Source organism: Canis lupus, chromosome 11 (assembly GCF_048164855.1).
Source record: "Canis lupus baileyi chromosome 11, mCanLup2.hap1, whole genome shotgun sequence".
Taxonomy (NCBI): Eukaryota; Metazoa; Chordata; class Mammalia; order Carnivora; family Canidae; genus Canis; species Canis lupus.
In genome coordinates, this window is record NC_132848.1 from 30,519,920 (window position 1) to 30,537,950 (window position 18,031).

The following is an 18,031-nucleotide window of genomic DNA, read 5'->3' on the forward strand; positions in this document are numbered from 1 at the left end:
CGGGAGCGTGCCCACCTTCAGCCCCCGGTGCCTTTCCCAGCTGCTCAGAGGCTGCTAGAGCCTCCCTCCCATCCCCCACAGCAGAACGGCCAGCATCACACTCCGATCACTTTTATGGAAAGTGTAGGAGGCATTTCATTACACAGATCACCCTGTCTCTTTCAATAACTACTCCTCACATCAAAGCCAACTCTTGGGTCAGCCTGGAATCAACCTGGTTTCATTGAAAAGCCCGTGGAACACAAAGTCAGCCAGGCAGCGAGGCAGAGAAAGGAAGGGAACACGATGTAATTTATAGATTTCTGTTTAAAGAGAGGAAAATATCTTACAATGCTCATCATTTCCTTTGATGAATTCCCAAAAGACACTGCTCTTAAGTGGAATTCCTAAAAGACCGGTTGGTTGTCATCCCCCGTTACCATGTCGAGGCTCTTGAAGGAGCCTGGTGGTGGCAGAAAGGCAGGCTGAGGCTGTGTGCTGGGGCCTGTGCTCAGCCCTGGGGACATCGATGTCAAAGAACGGTGTGCGATCCGTGGCCCCAGGCGGAGGCCCAGCTGGCAGGGAGGACCCTGGGCGACGGGGGCAATGGCACAGATGCCACCTGCTGCTGGAGGTGCAAGTGGGAGGCGAAAGCTGAGCCTCACGCCGGGAGCCACACTGGTTGAGCACAGCAAGGATGTGATATATAATCAGCCAGACACCGGGGGCTCCATGTAGGAATTTTGTCACTTCATTGCTTATGCCTAGAACAGCCTCTGGAATAAAGGAGGTGCTCCATAAATGCCTGTCTGTTAACTAAAGGACAGATGCAGGATTCTTCAGTGGCTATTACTACCTATTCCATACCTCCATATCCTTATTATTAAAGAGAGAAGAGCTTAGAGTGTTTGGTTCATTTTGGTGTCCCCAGACAAAAGACTTGAAGTGGTGGTGTTAACAGGGCAGGATTCCAAGGCTCTGATTTAAGCCTACTTAATCCAACAGTATTTTTTGAGTATTTGTAATGAGAGTCAGCAAACTTTTTCTACATAAAGGGCCAGACAGTAAATATATTAGGCTTTGTGGGCCATACAGCCTTGGAGTATTGTAGACATATGCAGGCTGCCTTTGGCGTGGTTTGCTGACCCCTGATCTATAATGTGCTAATCTCGGGCTAAGCAACAAAAGTAATTTTTGAAAGTTGGAAGATGTGAGTTCCTATCATTCTCTAACAGATTCTAATCCTAATAGATTCTAATTAGATTTGCTTTCTTGTTTTTTTAAGATTTTATTTATTTATTTATTTATTTATTTATTTATTTATTTATTTATACAGATAATAGACAGAGAGAGAGCACAAGTAGGCAGAGTGGCAGGTGGAGGGAGAGGGAGAAGCAGGTTCCCTGCTGAGCAGAGAGCCCAATGTTCCATCCCAGGACCCTGGGATCATGACCTGAGCTAACCAGGTGCCCCAGATTCTCTCATACTTAATAAGCTCTAACCTGGTTGATTAAAGAAGCTAGAAGGAAGGGATCATTCTTCTAGAAGGATCCCCGGTCCCCCTGAAGTGGGTGGAGCTAAGGCCCAGAGAGGCCCACGGAGCTTCTTCTAGAAGTGGGAACACTTGAGGTGGGCGGGGCTGCGCATGGAAGTGGGCGGGGCTGAAGGTGGGTGGGCGGAGCCCAAGCCTCTCCCAGTTCAGGTCTGTTACACCCATCCTCACTTGCAAGTCTGCAGCATGGGAGGCCAGTGAAGGGGCCCATGTCCTCACACAGGCAGGGATAGAAGCAAGAGTGTGGTGCTAGAGGGAGCCTGGTCCCTAACCCAAACCAGAGATCATTCCAGAAGGAAAGAGACTTGGCCTCTAGAGGCATTCAACTCATTTACTTCATAAGACATTCACTAAGCACTCTCCGTGCAGGGCATTGTTGTTGGTACAGGGGACCCAAGCATGAACAAAACAAAGCTGGCACCTCTGCGAAGGGGATGTTCTTCAAGCAGGAAGAAGGAAACAAGCAGTAAGCAGGAGCACAGATAACCCCGAGATAGTCTCAGAGCTTTCAGGGCACAGAGAGTGAGGGGGCGGGTGGAGAGCAGGGGGGTGTCACTTCTCTAAATGAAAAGAGCTAAGAGGATCTAGCAGAAGTGCGTGCCTGAGGAGGGAATGGCAAGAGCAAAGGCCTTATTAAGGCAGGGCGGAGAAGGGAGTGTTTGGGGGTGGGGGGAAGGCTGGACTGGCTGAGCACAATGCACAAATGGAGGGCATCCCACAGCAGGAGGTCAGAGAGGGAGTAGAGGAGCCTAATCATGTTGGGAAGAAATCAGATCTCATTCTAAGTATGATGGGAACCATGGGCAGGAGATAGATTTGGAAGGTCAATTCTGGCTGCTGGCCAGGGAGGCAGGGAGACCAGTGGAGGCTGTTACAGCCCTCACAGACATCCCAGACATCCTGGTGACAGGCTTTGGCCATTCGATCAGAGCATTAGCTGTGGGGATGGCAAGAAGTGAGGGGCTGTTTGGAAGCCAGGGCTGAGAGGAGTGGGGTGGCCAGGCAATGGGGGTGGGGGCCCAGGGACAGGCCCTTGCTGGATTTCCAAAGGACAGCAGAGGACCATGAGGAGGAACAGGATGGGAGCAGGCGACCTAGGGAGTGGAAAGGCGCTCAGCAAAGAGAGACACTCTGGCTTTGACCATTGACACCCAGCCTGCCTCAGACTCAGAGGGGCACCGGGGCAGGCAGGGTGGGCTCCAGAAAGGTGGCTGGAGCACCTGCTCTTCCCCAGGTCGGGGACACAATCTACCGGACTCTGCTCAACCGAGGGTCAGGATCTGTTCAGAGCCTGACACAGGGCCAGCACACTTGTGGAATGAACCAAGGCCTGACCATATGGGACTGTGGGCCTTGCCTGGCAGAGCCATAATTCCCGGAAAACCCTCTGAGGTCTTCTCCTCGGCTCTGTGGGGCTGAGCATCCTGGTACTCAAGAGGCCAGAAGAGATCTGAGCTCCCTAGGGGCCATGGGTCCTTTTTGGCTGCAGACAAAATAAAGACCGGCCCTCATGGCATTTGCAATCTATGATAAATGAAATTAACAAGTTAATTATATAGTCTGCTAAACTGTGAGGAGTGACATGGAGAAAAATCCAGCAGGAAAGCAGGGATAGGAAGTTCCAGGGTCAGGGGAGAGGTCAATAAAAATCCTCCTTGTGAAGTTTGAGCAAAGACTGAAGGAGGTGAGAGGGAGCCATGTGGAAAGCCAAGAGGAGAATGTTCCAGGAAGAGGGAACCGTAAGTGCAAAGGCCCTGAGACAGAAGCAGGTCTGGAATATTTGAGGAATAGGACTGAGGCCAGAAAGACAAGAGTAGAGTGAGCAAGGGGGAGCCAAGGAAGAGTCAGTGTAGAGAGGTTCAGGGCCCCTGTGGGTCATAGAAAGGGCTTGGGTTTTGCAGGAAGCCATGGGAAGGTCTGAGCAGAGGAGTGATGCCATCTCACATCCTACAGGACCCTCTGATTGCCACATTCACAAGAGACTGAAATAGAGCAAGGACAGAAACAGGCAGAACAGTTAGGAACTTGCTGGCGATAATCTAGACAAGAGGTGGCGTCCTGAACCAAGATAGAAGCAGTTGAAGGAGGTGGGAAGGGGTCAGAGCCAGAAAATATTCCTGAGGAACTGCACATTGGATTTCCTGAAAGGCTGCATGTGGATTTCTCAGGGAAAGAAGGAGTCAAGGTTTGAGTCCAAGGCTGGGATTGGGGAGAATGGGAAGCTCAGTGTCAGCTCCATTAAGTCAGAGAAGCTATGGGACTCCCTGGGGAGATGCCCTGCAGTCTGGGACTCCCAGATCAAGTCCTGCCCCAAGACAGGAGTGTGCCAGTTGTCCGCAGGTGGATGGTGTCTAAAGCCACAAGACTTGATGAATGGACCAGGGCAGTGGTGCAGAGAAGAGGTGTAGGGTCTGAGCCCCAGGATGCCAAGGCTTAGAAACCAGGAAGATGAGAAGGCCCCAGGGAAGGAGGCTGAGGAGGGTGGCTAGTAGGTGGCCCTGGGTCACCCCTACCATCCTTATTCCACCAGCTCGACTGAGGATCTAGAGCAGAGAGGGAGGAGAGAGAAGACCAGCAGGGCATGGCTGGGTGGGAGTGCAGAGCTCATCTCCTGGGGTGGCAAAGAAAGTGGGAATCACTTGCTGTCAGGCCATCAGGCCAAGCTTTGGGCATTGTCCAGCGCCTCTTGGGGGCCCTGGCAGATGAAGGCACCCAATCAATATCTGATGGGATGAGTGAATGAATGAAAGAATGAATGGATGAATGCTCTTACCCCGCAAACCCCATGCATATTTGAGGAGTTCCATGGCTTCTTCTGAACCATAGAGTCCAGGGGCTTTCTAGTGACAGGCCCTGGTCACCACCCTGGGCCTCCTGACATCTGGGCCCCAGGAAGGTGTGGCCAGTGTGGCCCTCACCCACCCATCGCTAGCTTACCCAGAAACAAAAGATGACCAGAACTTTTCCCAGTGAGCTCTGAGGGGCCACCTGTGTGTCTGTTCAGGTGCTTCCTCATCCTTATCCCTCCTTAGCAAAGCTTGAGAGCAGGTGAAGAACAGAGACAGTGGTGACCTGGATGTGACTTCCTTTGACTGTCAGCATGTGTCCGTGTGTCTGCCTTTGTGAGTCTATGCTGTGTTCTGTGTCTTTTGGTGCCTGTGTGTCCATACGTTGGAGTGTCTGTCTGAATATGAAAGTGGCTGTGTGTTGCCTTGTGTCTGCGGGTCCCTGCAGGGTGTGTGTCTGTGTGTCCAGGAAATAGGAGTTGGTATTCCCCAGTGGTCATGGTGTGATTTGGACACACCCTAAGCTGCCACCCACACTCACTCACAATCATGCAACCGGAGCAAACATTTCTCAAAACGGTGCTGACCTCGCACACGCCGTACACATTGACACTTTCAATTCTGTCCTGGTTCATTTCTTTAAGTGCTGGCTGCACCCGGCACGCTGACTTCATCACCTCGTCCTGACTCACAACCTGCACTGTGATAAACACAGTCTAGGTAACCCCGGGCCCATGAGAAACTGCAACAGTCCCTTCTGCCACAAGAACTAACATTTCCTGGTGCTTGGCACATCCCAGGCATGTCCCAGGTGCTGTTGTAATTGCTTAATATGTGTTGATTCATTACTCCTCATCGCAGGCTATGAGCTGGTTGTGCTCATGATCTCCCTATGGCAGGGGGACAACCGAGACTCAGGAGGGCAGGCAGCACAGCCAAGAGAAGCACGTAGGCCGCCTCTCCCTGAGTTGGTGCCACTGATCACCAGTCTTGGAGACAATGAAGACTGGGACAACATCTGGCACCTGTGCAGATGGCAATCCCCAAGGAAGCTCACAGAGCTTCCGGAATTCTTTTCCTATGTCACTATATACTGCACACTTGACTACTTTATACATTATCTGCATTGCCCTTCACAACATCCTGTGAGGCAGGTACTGTTGGTGTCCCCATTACACAGATGAGAAAGGGGAGGCACATAGGCTACACTGCCAATGGGGCATGGCTGGGATGGGACCCCAGGGAGGCCACGTGTGGAGCCCAGACTCTTAACCACTACTCTCAACTCATCTCTCTCCCCTCTTCCTCCTTCCCCGAGTCTGTTCCCCTCCAGGAACACCTCCTCCCTCTCCTTCCTCCACTGTCTCTCCCCGCTCCCCTCACATTCATACACTCATGCTCACACCTACATTTGTGGTCCTGGCCACCCCATCCAGCACAGTGTGGATGGGAGCAAGGAAGACCCTAAAAGCAACTCCTGAGCCACTCCTGGGTGATCCCATCCTGTGAGAAGGGACCAAATCCCAAGTGGGATAATAGACATAAAGAGTTGAGCGCCAGGGCACCTGGGTGGCTCAGTGGTTGAGCATCTGCCTTTAGCTCAGGGCGTGATTCCCGAGGTCCTGGGATTGAGTCCTGCATCAGGCTCCCCGCAAGGAGCCTTCTTCTCTCTCTGCCTGCGTCTCTGCCTCTCTCTGTGTCTCTCATGAATAAATAAATAAAACCTTAAAAAAAAAAAAAAAAAAGAGTTGAGCACCATGCCCAGGAAATAGGGAGCCCACGCTCCATATATTCGGTAATGACAAACATTTTGATCAAAAGCCACAAATGGCACTGGGAATAGGTTAAGACGGTGTACTGGCCTGGCCAAGGGGACCCTGATGGGAGGTTCTGGGGTGCACAGGACCATCAAAGGCAGACAGGACCCTACAGATCATCTAATCCAGACATGGAAGTGGAAGCCAGGCACACCGCTGCATGATTTGCACAAGCTCTTCCTGAGCCATCACTAAACACTGGGGATCCCCCAACCCTAAAGCTAGCTAGCCCTCTTACTCTTCCACAGGCAGGCTCTCCTGTGTTCACCTCTGTGTCTACAACCCCCCATTTACGACTAGCCCAGACCCTACCTCTGGGCCCCAAGCCTGCACATCTACCCTGTGAGACCCCCAACTCCAGCCTGGCCTTGGCCTGCCTCGTTTCCTTTAGAGCCACCCCCCCCCCAGGCTCTCCAGTGGCTCTTAGTGACTGAGGGTCTTCCAGTACTGTGAGCAAGGATTCTTCCTCCAGCCTACTCATGCTGCTTCCTCTCCCTGGAACACTCCACACCCTGCCTCTCTTCAGCCCCATTAGCTTCTCCTTATGCATCAGATGCCAGCTCCAACATCACTCCCTCAGGGCAGTCCTCTTCGCCCCCCACATGAGCTCAGAGGATGGTCTGAGGGGTGGGAAGTGCAGGCAGGACTGAAAGCAGGGGAATACAGTGGTTAGACACACAGACCCTCGAGGCAGACGGCCTGGGTTCACAGCCCAATGTCTCTACTTCCTCACTGGGTGAACCCATGCCCAGCATGGAACCTGGCACAGCGGCAGGCACTTGGTCTCTATTTATTCACTAGACTCACAGCTAGTCAAAAACACAGCATTTCCCCACTCTAACCATGCAGCCTTTCCCCAGTCCAGCATATTACATTCTCAACCAGGAATGGCCAAACTACAGCTAGTAGGCCAAATCTGACCCAGCAACTGTTTTTGTAAATAAAGTTTTATTGGAAAAGAACCACACTCACTTGTTTACATATTGCCTAAGGCTGTTTTCATGCTTCAACAGCTAAGCTGGGTAGTTGAAATAGAGAACATATGGCCAGCAAAGCCAGAAATATTTACTAGCTGTCCCTCTACAGAAAAAGTCTGCCAATACCTGCTTTAGGTATTTGTAATCTCCTTGAAGCCAAAGCAATGGCTTCATGGGGTTCGTATGAAGTCTAAATGGGTTTACCCGTGTGCCAGGATGGGGCCTGGCACATAGGAAGAGCTCCATAAGTGTTGGTAGGTACTGCGTAGTCCCATATGCTTACTCATAGGAGATCAATAAATATTTGTTCATTGAATAAATCAGATACCTTCTGCTCCTCATGACAGATTTTAGCGCTAAAACCATACCAGCTTCAGTGGGAATCAACAAGACGATTCGTGGGGAAGTAGCATCTGGATGAAGGGGAGGGGGTGGACAATAGAAGTAACAAAAATCATACCTTTTATCACTTTCCAGGGTAGAATCAGTAAAGATATTATACAATTCAATCTTGACAACAGGGCTTCTCAAACTTTCCCATGCATTTGCTGGTGCTAAGCACTTTCAGGAGAATGTAGATTCTAACTCAGCAGCTGCAGAGGGAGGCCTGAGAATCTGCAGTTCTAACAAGCTTCCCGTGATGCTTCCCTGGCTGGCTTGCTGACTGCCCTTTGAGTCGCAGAGCCTTACATTCCCATGAGCTGGCTATTAGGGTTACTTTTCCCGTTCTACAGGACGCAAAAACAGACCCAGAGAGGTAGAGACCCTTGCCCATGGCCACGTTGTGAGTGAGTGACAAAGCCAGGATAAGTACTCAGGTGCAGTAAATTCCCAAATTATCCACCCCACCCCCCCACCCCCAGCCGGAAAGACCTCCTTCAAGAAACTTCTCCAACGTAGGTGTCCCTGCTTGCTCTGAAGCCAATTCCTGCCCAGCCTGAATCTGGGTCCTAAAAACATTAGCCTTCCTAGGCATGGTGCTGTCTACTGGCTGTCCCGTCTCCTTCGTACTGGGCAAACCTCTTCCAAGAGGCTGGTGTTTGGGTTGGCTCTGCCGGAGAGGCCTCTGTTTTGTACTGCCTGCTGGCTGCCATGCTCTAGAGCTTATCATTAGCTGCTAAAGGACCTTCCGAAGTGTCCCATTTCCTCCACATTACTCTCTGTTGGCTGCAACATAACAGACCTCTCTCTCCTGCCCTCTTCCATCTTGTCTTTGCACACATGGGCAGGCACACACACACACACACACACACACACACAGCATCCCAGCTCCCTCTCTCTGCTGGCTGGAAGGCTGAGTTGGGACATCCGGGGCTCTTGCAGCAGACGGAGCTGACACCATCAAGCCCTGGCTGCCTGTGAGGCATTTGCTCAGAGGGTGTAGGCTGGGTTTGCCAAATACAGGTATACAGTGGGCAGGAGACACCTGCTTTCTGAGAGGGAAAAGACTGGAGACCTTCCTCCTCCCCTCTGCTCAACTGAACCACCGCTGCTGCCCCTCAGAGGTCACACCAACCTCTCTTGCCTCCGTTTTGCTGTCACCCTCCAGTTCCAGCTGGTCAGAAATCATATCCACATGGAGAGGGCAGAAGCATAAGAAATCATCTAAAGGTCCACACCCGCTTTACACACGGGAAAGCCAGAGAAGGTGAGGTCTCTGCCCAAGTGAGTGGCACAGCTGGGACCCCAAACCCAGATCTCTGTACTCTGCAGCACCCTTCCCAGGCTCCTTGGGAGCCCTGTAGGAAGAGTATAGGGTGGTCCAAAAGTTGGGCTGATCTGAACTTGAATCCTGACTCATTAGCTGGGCTGCCTTGGGCAAGTTACTTTGCCTCTCTAAACTTCAGGTCTCTTGTCTATAAACTGGGGCTAAAAAACACAGCCCATGGGGCTCTTAGGAGGATTAAATTAGAGAATGTATATTAGGTACTCATTCAAGATTCGATACGGAGTAGGTGCTTATCAAAGATTCTTTATTTTCTCGTGAGTCTTCTAATAAGCTCCCCTGTCCCCCTGTGCTTATGAAGATAAGGATTCAGGCAGCACTCAGGTGTGCATGTCCAGGCATTATGTACATGTGTGTAGGGGTGTGGGGGCTGGGGGATCGGGCTGGCGACACAACTGTTACCTTAAAATGGCTTGTTGGGGGAGAGTGTCCACTCAGACCTGGGGGGAGATGGCCCATCCCCACCCGCGGGAGAGGAAGTCCAACTGCCCAGTAACCCAGCTGCTACCCGCCCCCCACTCCCCATGGGCCTCATCCTTTGGCCCCTAGTGCTGGTTCATTCTTCTTCAAGTCCCCCTAAAATAACCCATTCACCCAACAGAATCAATAAGCTGTGTGGATCTCCTGAAGATCCATGGGGAAGAGAGAGGAGGAGTTTTATATCACACATCACAGCAAACTGCCTAAAATCCTCTTGGAAAAAGTCCTCCAATTCTGTATTGAAAAAAACCTCTTTTCTCCACAGATTTTCGTGGCCACACTGCCACCAAAAGGGGCAGGGAGCCAGGGGAGGCTCTACTCTTGGCACCTTCCTCTCCAAGATGCACCCCTACCCTGCCCCATCCTGCCAACCCACCCTCTAGCCAGGACCCAACTTCCTCAGAAGCCACTTAAACAACCCAAACATGTAAAGAAAACCTCCTTTCCCTCCCGTGAGCCTCCAGATGCTCTGCCTCCAGCCTGGCCCGCAGCTCCCAGGACTCAGAGCCCTGAGGTCACTCACCGCCTATTTGAATCTGGAGAGAAAGACTGTTTTACCCTCCAGAGACACTTCGTGGAGACCCCACACCTCTGGGTCCCCATCTGGACACTGTCCCCCACAGATGCCTCCTGCCAGCCTGGCCTGCTCCCCCCGCCCTCAGCCATCTGCGTCCCTCTGTCCTCCTGTCCTCCCATATGTGGGAGTAAAATGTTCCTCAGGGTGTTCTTTTCTTGTGCCTGTTTGTCGGTCCTTTCTTCTCACCTTACCCTGAAGGCGTTTTTAGGGAGTTTTGTTTTTCACTTTTTCTTTTCTGGGCATGTCTGCTTCTTCCTCTTTCTGGACCTCCTCACCTTGTTTATTCACTCAATGACCTTGCATTGGGGGCCTACTGTGTCTCCAGCACTGACCTGACCGAGGTGGTGGGGACAGAATAAAAAGAGAGACCCTCCCCCTAAAAAAAGCCACAGTTTCCGCCTTCATGGGGCCCCATGGCTTGTAGAAGCATACACAGAACAAGTTTTTCCTATACTATCCCTTACCCAGCGTTCACTACATGTCCTCAGAGACTTATCCAAGTGCATTATCAACATCAACTCATTTAATCCTCACAGCCATCGTAGGAGGCAGGTGCTATTACCATTCCCATTTTATAGATGAGGAAACTGAGTTACAGAGAGACACCTTGCCCAACCCTACACAGCTAATACATGCGAAAGCCAGATTCAGAGCCATGTGGCTCCTTTACCATGATGACACACTGCCTCTCCGTGTGCCCCAGGTGTCCCAAACCACACAGGAAGGGACGGATAACTTTGCCCAGGGAAGTCAGGGAAAGCTTGACAGAAGAGGCGAGTTTGAGTTGAGTCTTGATGGTTGAAGAGAAGTTTGCTGAGTCAGAAAGAATAGGAAAAGCATTCTAGTAAGAAGGGTAAGTATGTCAAAAGCCAGAAGCATTAATGACATGACATATGACATATGCTGCGGCTAGACATGAGGGAACACGGGGAAGGGACCAGGAGCCATGGGGCTAGAGGTAGCAGAGGCCAAGTCACACAGGGACCCTGAAGACTTCATGAGGCACTGGAGTTTGGCCTGTAGGCAAAGAGGAGCCCCTGAAGGGCTACGAGCTGGGCACTGGCTCCCTCCCTCCCTAAGCGAACATAGCTCTGGCCCTGTGTCCATGAAACCCTGGCTCTGTGGGCCACTGCCTCCTCCTCCATGCATCCCTCTGCCTCACAGCTGTGCAATTCTCTCTCTTTCTGACTCTCGGTGTCCCGCAGGGGCCGTGAGGGCCTCAAGCATCTTCCCGATCCTGAGTGTGATTCTGCTTTTCATGGGTGGACTCTGCATCGCAGCCAGCGAGTTCTACAAGACTCGACACAACATCATCCTGAGTGCCGGCATCTTCTTCGTGTCTGCAGGTAATGGGCTCTGAGCTGGGCAGGCTAGAGCCCAGGCTCACCACGAGGAGGAAGCCGAGGTTAGGGAGCTGGGCCGCTGGGAAGAACTGGCAGAGAGAGGAGGGAAGGAGAAGAGGAACCTCCAGGACTTGCAACAGGTCACATCACAGAGAAGGCAGGTTGTGCTGGGGCTCCTGCCCCATAGCAACAGCCAAGCCCCCACTGCATCCTCTAGAAACATTGCCGAACCCCGTCTCTCAGCCCAGTGGACCACCTTCTTCCCACCTTTTAGAAAAGGGCCCAAATTCCAGGTCCCTCTCAGGATACCGGCATAGCCTCCCTGCCCTGTCCCCTCACTGTCCCAACCCGGTGGGAGCAGGCAGAGACCTAAAACCGCATACCTCAGCCCCTTATGGGACAAGTCGTATCACTTCAGATGCCAGAAAAAGCACACGGCTGTAGCATGAGCCATTTAATAAGAATGATGAATGTTTAAGTAGCACATACCACACCCCGGCCCCCAACAGCCCCACACAGGTAGTCCTAAATCATGTAATCCTCTCTATGGCCCTGCAGAAGCGAGCCCTATCATCCTCCCCACTTTATGGACCTGGAAACTCTGACTCAGGTTACCCTTACAAAGGCTTTGGATTCCAGGCAGTCTGGCTCCAGGAGCCAGTCTCAACCCCCTGCCATACTGGCTCCAAACCTCTGTGCTGCCTTGAGCAAGTTACCTAACCTCTCTGCGCTCCATTGCCTCATTGGCAAACTCCCTGGAAAGCACTCCACGGTGAAGGCAGGTAGCACATGCTCCATAAACAATATTTATTGTTACTATTATTCAGTGGGGGGTACAATGCTTCTCTCTTCTCCCCCCCCCCATACCTTTGTTTCCATTAGCCCTCCCCTTGTGGCTCATCAAATAACTATCAAGGTGATGCTGGCCACCAGCCCCTTACAGCACTGGTGCTGGCAGCCCTGGAGAGGGGAAGGCCCCACTCCAGCTGTCCCCTCCCCTGTAAGTCCAGCTCGGGGCCAACACTGCCTGGGACACTAACCACCCCTCTCTGATCTCCCCCGCCGGGCCCGCAGGTCTGAGTAACATCATTGGCATCATAGTGTACATATCTGCCAATGCCGGAGACCCCTCCAAGAGCGACTCCAAAAAGAATAGTTACTCGTATGGCTGGTCCTTCTACTTTGGGGCCCTGTCCTTCATCATCGCCGAGATGGTCGGGGTGCTGGCGGTACACATGTTTATCGACCGGCACAAACAGCTGCGGGCCACGGCCCGTGCCACGGACTACCTCCAGGCCTCGGCCATCACCCGCATCCCCAGCTACCGCTACCGCTACCAGCGCCGCAGCCGCTCCAGCTCCCGCTCCACCGAGCCCTCACACTCCAGGGACGCCTCTCCCGTGGGCATCAAGGGCTTCAACACCCTGCCGTCCACGGAGATCTCCATGTACACCCTCAGCAGGGACCCCCTGAAGGCCGCCACCACGCCCACCGCCACCTACAACTCGGACAGAGACAACAGCTTCCTCCAAGTCCACAACTGTATCCAGAAGGAGAACAAAGACTCTCTCCACTCCAACACAGCCAACCGCCGGACCACCCCCGTATGAAGCCCACGGTGGGGTGGGGATGGGGGATGGATGGGGACAGAGCCTGGCAGCGCCGCAGGAGGGGCGCGCGGGGTGCCCCCCTCGCCCTCCCGCGCAGTGGGCCCAGAGGTGCGGGGAAAGCGGGGCACAGGGCGGGATCCCAACCATCCAGGGGCGGGGCGGGAGGGGGGAGACCTTCCAAAAGCAAAAACAAAAACAAAAAAAAAAACAAAAAAAAAAGCATTAAAAAAAACAAAAACAAAAAAACAAAAAAAGAGAAAAACATAACAAGTAAATTTAAAAAAAAAAGAAGAACAAAATATAAGAGGAACATAGAAGCAAAAGGACAGGAGATGTGAAAAAAAAAACAACACTAACCGAGGGAACGCAAAATAAACTTTAAAAAAAAACAGCGAGAGAGGTTAAAAAATTAAAAATAGAAAATAAATCTAAAAGAAAATGCATGATTTCCCATGTACCATTATTTTAACATTTAATAAAAACCAATTTAAATGAAAAAATAAAAGGGAACCAAGCTAACTAACATTAAAGCAAAAAAAAAAAAAAAAAAAAAAAAAAAAAAACGAAGAGCAGAAAGGAAGCGGAATGTTCTCTGCATTTATCAGGAGTTTCTGTTACTTTTTGTTTTAATGCGGGAGAGTTACTTTTCTGTTCTCTTTAACCCCAAGCGGGCTCTGCCTCCCTGGGCGAGTGGGGGGTGGAGACTCAGGGGCCTCGGGGCCAGGTAAGCCCCTCGGTCACTGCCAGGTCCCTGGAGCCTCTGGATGGGTGCCCCAGGAACGCTGGGCAAGCTCCAAGGCTTGTGAGCCGGCTCCACCCGGCACTTATGGGGCAATTGTAGGCCTCCAGGTGACTCAAGTCCTTGGTCCCTCCTGTCCGAAAGGTGCCTGGAGGGGGGTGCACTTGGGGCTTGCCCAGCCCTCAAGTTCCCAGTCCTTAATGGTCCTTAACCCACTGTGATGACTTCCTAGGCCTTGAGGGAGGGGACGGAGAGGGGATGGCTGCCCGTTGGCTTGCAAGATGCCCGGAAACCCTGGAATCCTCAGGGTGAGCTTTTTGGGGTCACCACCCCAAGCTCCTGCCCCTGGGAGCAGGAGATGCTCACCCCCCCGGGGGGACATAAAGCAGCTCTCCCTCCTCACCTCTCACCTCAGGGCCACCTGATGACCCTGGGGCGATGGTGGACCCCCAAACTCATAAGCCCCCCACCGCCCCCTGGGAAGGGGGCTCATTGACCCTTTGGGGGTCCTTGGACTCACTGACGCCCCCCTGGGGCCCAGCAGGTCCAACAATGACACTGCAAAAAGGTTTCTTTTTACAAAAGAAAAAAAGGAAAAACAAGTGGTGATTTTTTTAATAAAAAAACCACAGACTATAAATAAATGTAAATATATAATAAGTGGATTTACTTGCAAGAAAATCAGATAGTATTTTTCTTTTAATTCTTTTCCAGCTTTAAACTGTGAAAACAAAACAATGGGGTGGGGTGGGGGACTTAAAATTTAGCAGGGAACTTGTAAAGGGAAAACAGAAAACAAATATACAAATCCATTAAAAAATAAATAAAACAAAACCTGCTGGGAGAGATCAGGGCTGAGCTCAAGATGGAGGGAGAAGAGGAAGGCCCTGGGGAGCGGCAGGGAGGTTCTATGACAGAGATCTCTTCCTTATACCAGGAAGGTGCTGCTAATGTGGAAGAGAGAGAGAGAGAATCACAATGGAGAACCCGGTCTACACGAAGGAGATCGTACACAACTTCCACATACTCACACACACACAGACACAGCCCTCCAGGCCCCAAGCTCCAATACACCAGGATACACACTGAGTTTAAACACTTCCCTCCCCATACAAAGCCAGAGGCAGGGCTCAGAGAACGCTGACTCCCGCCCTCCAAAGCCATTGACAAGAACAACCACCACACACACACACACACACACACACACACACACACCACTTGCATGCATGGAAAGGGCCCCTGTCTAAAATCCAGCTCTGGATTCTGGAATCCCTTGCTGCAATGGTCTCTCTGGGCCTCAGTTTCCTCCTATGCAAGCATGTGGATTGACCTAGATGAGCTCCAAAGGCCTATTCTTAATCTTAGTGTCAATGACTTTTAAGATCTGCCACCTGCCCAGAGGAAGATGCCAGGGATGACCAAAATAGCAGCCATCCAGCCCCCAGACATTGAGAACATTCCTAAATCATCAGCCTTTCAGACACACGCGCGCGCGCGCACACACACACACACACCCCATATGCCTCCTCACTGTGCTCCCAAACCCCTGCCCCCACATCCAATGTCAGAGCAAATATACGCATGTATGAGCAAACGTATCCTGCCATTCAAACAGAGAGGGGAAAAGGCACAAAGGTCCCCAGAGTCACTCTTTACTTCGTATCCCCTTTCCTTAGTGCCATAACCCAGTCACAGAGAGTGAAGAGGGCTTCTCTGAGGGAAGAGATCAGCCACCAGGCCTTTCCCGATATCTCTGGGGGTCAGAGAAAAAGAGGATCCTCGGAGGTTTGCTGGGAGGGGTCAAGGTCAAAGGGATGGAGGGGACGGCTTGACAAAGTTTGGTCACAGGTTGAGGACCAACCCCCAAAATAAAGCTGACACCACACCACGGAAGTCTGGGGCATCCCGTGTTGCTCCTCCTTCTCCTGAGAGCAACAAGGGCCAGTTGAGACTGAGAGAAACCCAACAGCTTTCTCGAGAGTGCATTTCAGCCCAGCCTGCCAGCCACTCTGCTGAAGGGGAAGGGCACCTGCTAGACCCATCAGTGGGTCTTGCTCTGCCTCCTCGACACTGGCCTGGCCTAAGTTCCTCAAGTTGAGCCCTGGGGAGTTGTGGGGAGTGGCTATCAAGGCCTTGGGGGGCTTGCACATTCCCAGCTGCCCACGCTCTGTTTCCAAGTCAGCTGCAGCTGGAACCCTAAACTCAGCCTGAGCCACGAGGCAGAGCATCTGCCAGTCCAGCAGGTCACAGGCTCTGGACAGAGCACTGACGGCCAAGGCTAGTGTGGTGGGTGACCTAGCACTTCTTCAGTCTGGGCAGAAATCACAATCTCTCTCTCCCTCGCCCCACCAGCTTCCAAACCCAAACCCAAAAAGATGAAGGACCAGAGAGAAGGAGAGGCCCCAAGAACAGAGCAAGCAAGCGGGTGCTGTTCCAAGAGGAAAATTGGTCCCAGTTCCAGCGGGGTGTTTGGGATGGCAACGGGCGCTTCTTTCCAGGCTGAGCCTTGGGTCCTGGGCCTGCTGGAAGAAGGCCCTCTGGGTGTGGGGTGAAATCAGTACTGCTGAGAAAGGGCTAGGGGGAAGGAGCCGGGAGCGGGACTGCAGAGGGCACTGCTTGCCAGGGTGGATGGTTGCTCATGTCCAGCTCAAACCAGTTCAAGAAACCAACCTCCGTTTTATTTTCTTGGTGGGTCCTTTTTTTTTTTCAGACTGTTAACAGAAAAAAAAAAATTTTAAAAAGCAGAAAACTTAAAAAAAGAAAAAAAAAAGAAAAAAATCCTGGTACATGAAATAAAGATTTTTTTTTTATAGCTTGGTCCTCACGTCATTGGATTTCTTTAATTGCTTTCCCGATCTTGGCATCTCATTTAAAACAATGCTAAAGCCACAGGTTCTCAGAGGTGGGGGATGGGAGGCCTAGAAGCTAATTGCAGTAGTGACCCCACTCTCCAGGTCGTAAGTGTCCTCTGAAATATCCCTGAAGGATACTTGCACACCTCCAGTGACAGGAAGCTCATCCCCTCTAGAGGCAGCCCAGCCCTGGCTAGGCAGCATTTATTGGTCAAAGTCTCCTCTACAAGACGAATTTCAATCCACATCTTCCTTTGAATCCAGCAACACTGAATGAATGCCTTCCCTTTCTAACACAATTGTCTCTAAATACTTGATTTCAAGCATGAGCACGATGTCGTAGAATTTCCTGTTTTAGAAAAAACCAGCCCCACTCAACATCCCAGTGACACTCCAGGTTTCAGTTTTCCCCATGAAAGTGTGCAGCCTGGAATGAATGTGACCCAACTGGTGTACTCAGAGGGCTCCATGCACAGGGCTGCCCTCAAGCTCCCAATCCTTAATGGTCCTTAACCCACTGTGATGACTTCCTAGGCCTTGAGGGAGGGGATGGTGAGGACTGTGGATTGGGAGACAAATGGAGAAGGGCTAGCAGGGACCCCAGAACTCTCCCAATTTGAACAACTAGGAAAGGCAAAATGGGATGTGTCCTAGCCTGCTCAGCCTGCTCTAAGGACACCCCCTAGACTGGGGGGCTTACACAACAGACATTTACTTCTCCCAGTTCTGGAGGCTAAGAGGTCCAAGGTCAAGGTGCTGGCAGATTCGGTGCCTGGTAAGAACCCTCCTCCTGGCTTGCAGATGGTCACCTTCTCTCGTGGACTCACGTGGCACCAAGCTCTGGTCTCTCTTGCTTTTCCTGTAAGGTCACTAATCCCATCATGGAAGCCCCCTCCCGGCCTCTTCTAACCCATTATTACCCAAAGACCCCCACTTCCAAATATCCTTACACTGGAGGTCAGGGCTTTAATATATGTATTTCAGGGGGCCACAAACATTCAGCCCATAACAGGATGCCAACAGGAGAACTGGACCCTTGACATTGGCAAAAGGCCCTATTTGCAGGCAGCTAAAGAACCACCCCGCCCATGTCTGGCCCTGGTCTGGTCAAACTGCCAGCATCAGCTATTTGAAAGAGGTAAACACCTCTCAAAAATCCATTAAATACATTTAATTTAGTTCCTTTTAACTTTCAAAAAAACTGTCATACTGAACAGGAGGGGAGGAAAGAAGGTATTTCAAATCAAATCAAGATTTAAAAAACAAACAAAAAAGAAATCATCCGTTGGCAAATTGTAAAATGCTTCCTTCCTCCTTCTTCTATTGCTTCCCTGGGACCACCTTCCCCATCACCACCTTACTGAATTTATTATCCTTAACTAGCAAGGTCAGGTACAGACCCACAACCGAACACATGACAAACAGGAAAATGGAAAGCTGACCAAAGTTTGTTTAAGATGAAGTCACATAGTTCTGAAAAGAGAAAAGAGCTTCATTCTGTCCTACTGACATCCATGATCACAGACCAAAAAAATAAAAGCACAGAGATTCTCATTCATTACAATGGCTGGGCTTTACTGACCTGGTTATTTT

At 51.3% G+C, this 18,031-nt stretch overlaps 1 protein-coding gene across 1 annotated transcript in view; it reads left to right on the top strand.

The window, feature by feature from the left end:
- The window catches only part of CACNG2 (calcium voltage-gated channel auxiliary subunit gamma 2), a 113,824-nt gene extending 97,426 nt beyond the window's left edge, over positions 1-16,398 (top strand). Inside the window, exons 3-4 of the mRNA XM_072844102.1 lie at positions 11,100-11,240; positions 12,312-16,398. Of these exons, the coding sequence (XP_072700203.1) occupies positions 11,100-11,240; positions 12,312-12,847 (677 nt within the window). The 3' untranslated portion in view covers positions 12,848-16,398. The remainder of the gene's footprint in view (positions 1-11,099; positions 11,241-12,311) is intronic.
- The last annotated feature ends 1,633 nt before the right edge of the window (positions 16,399-18,031 follow it).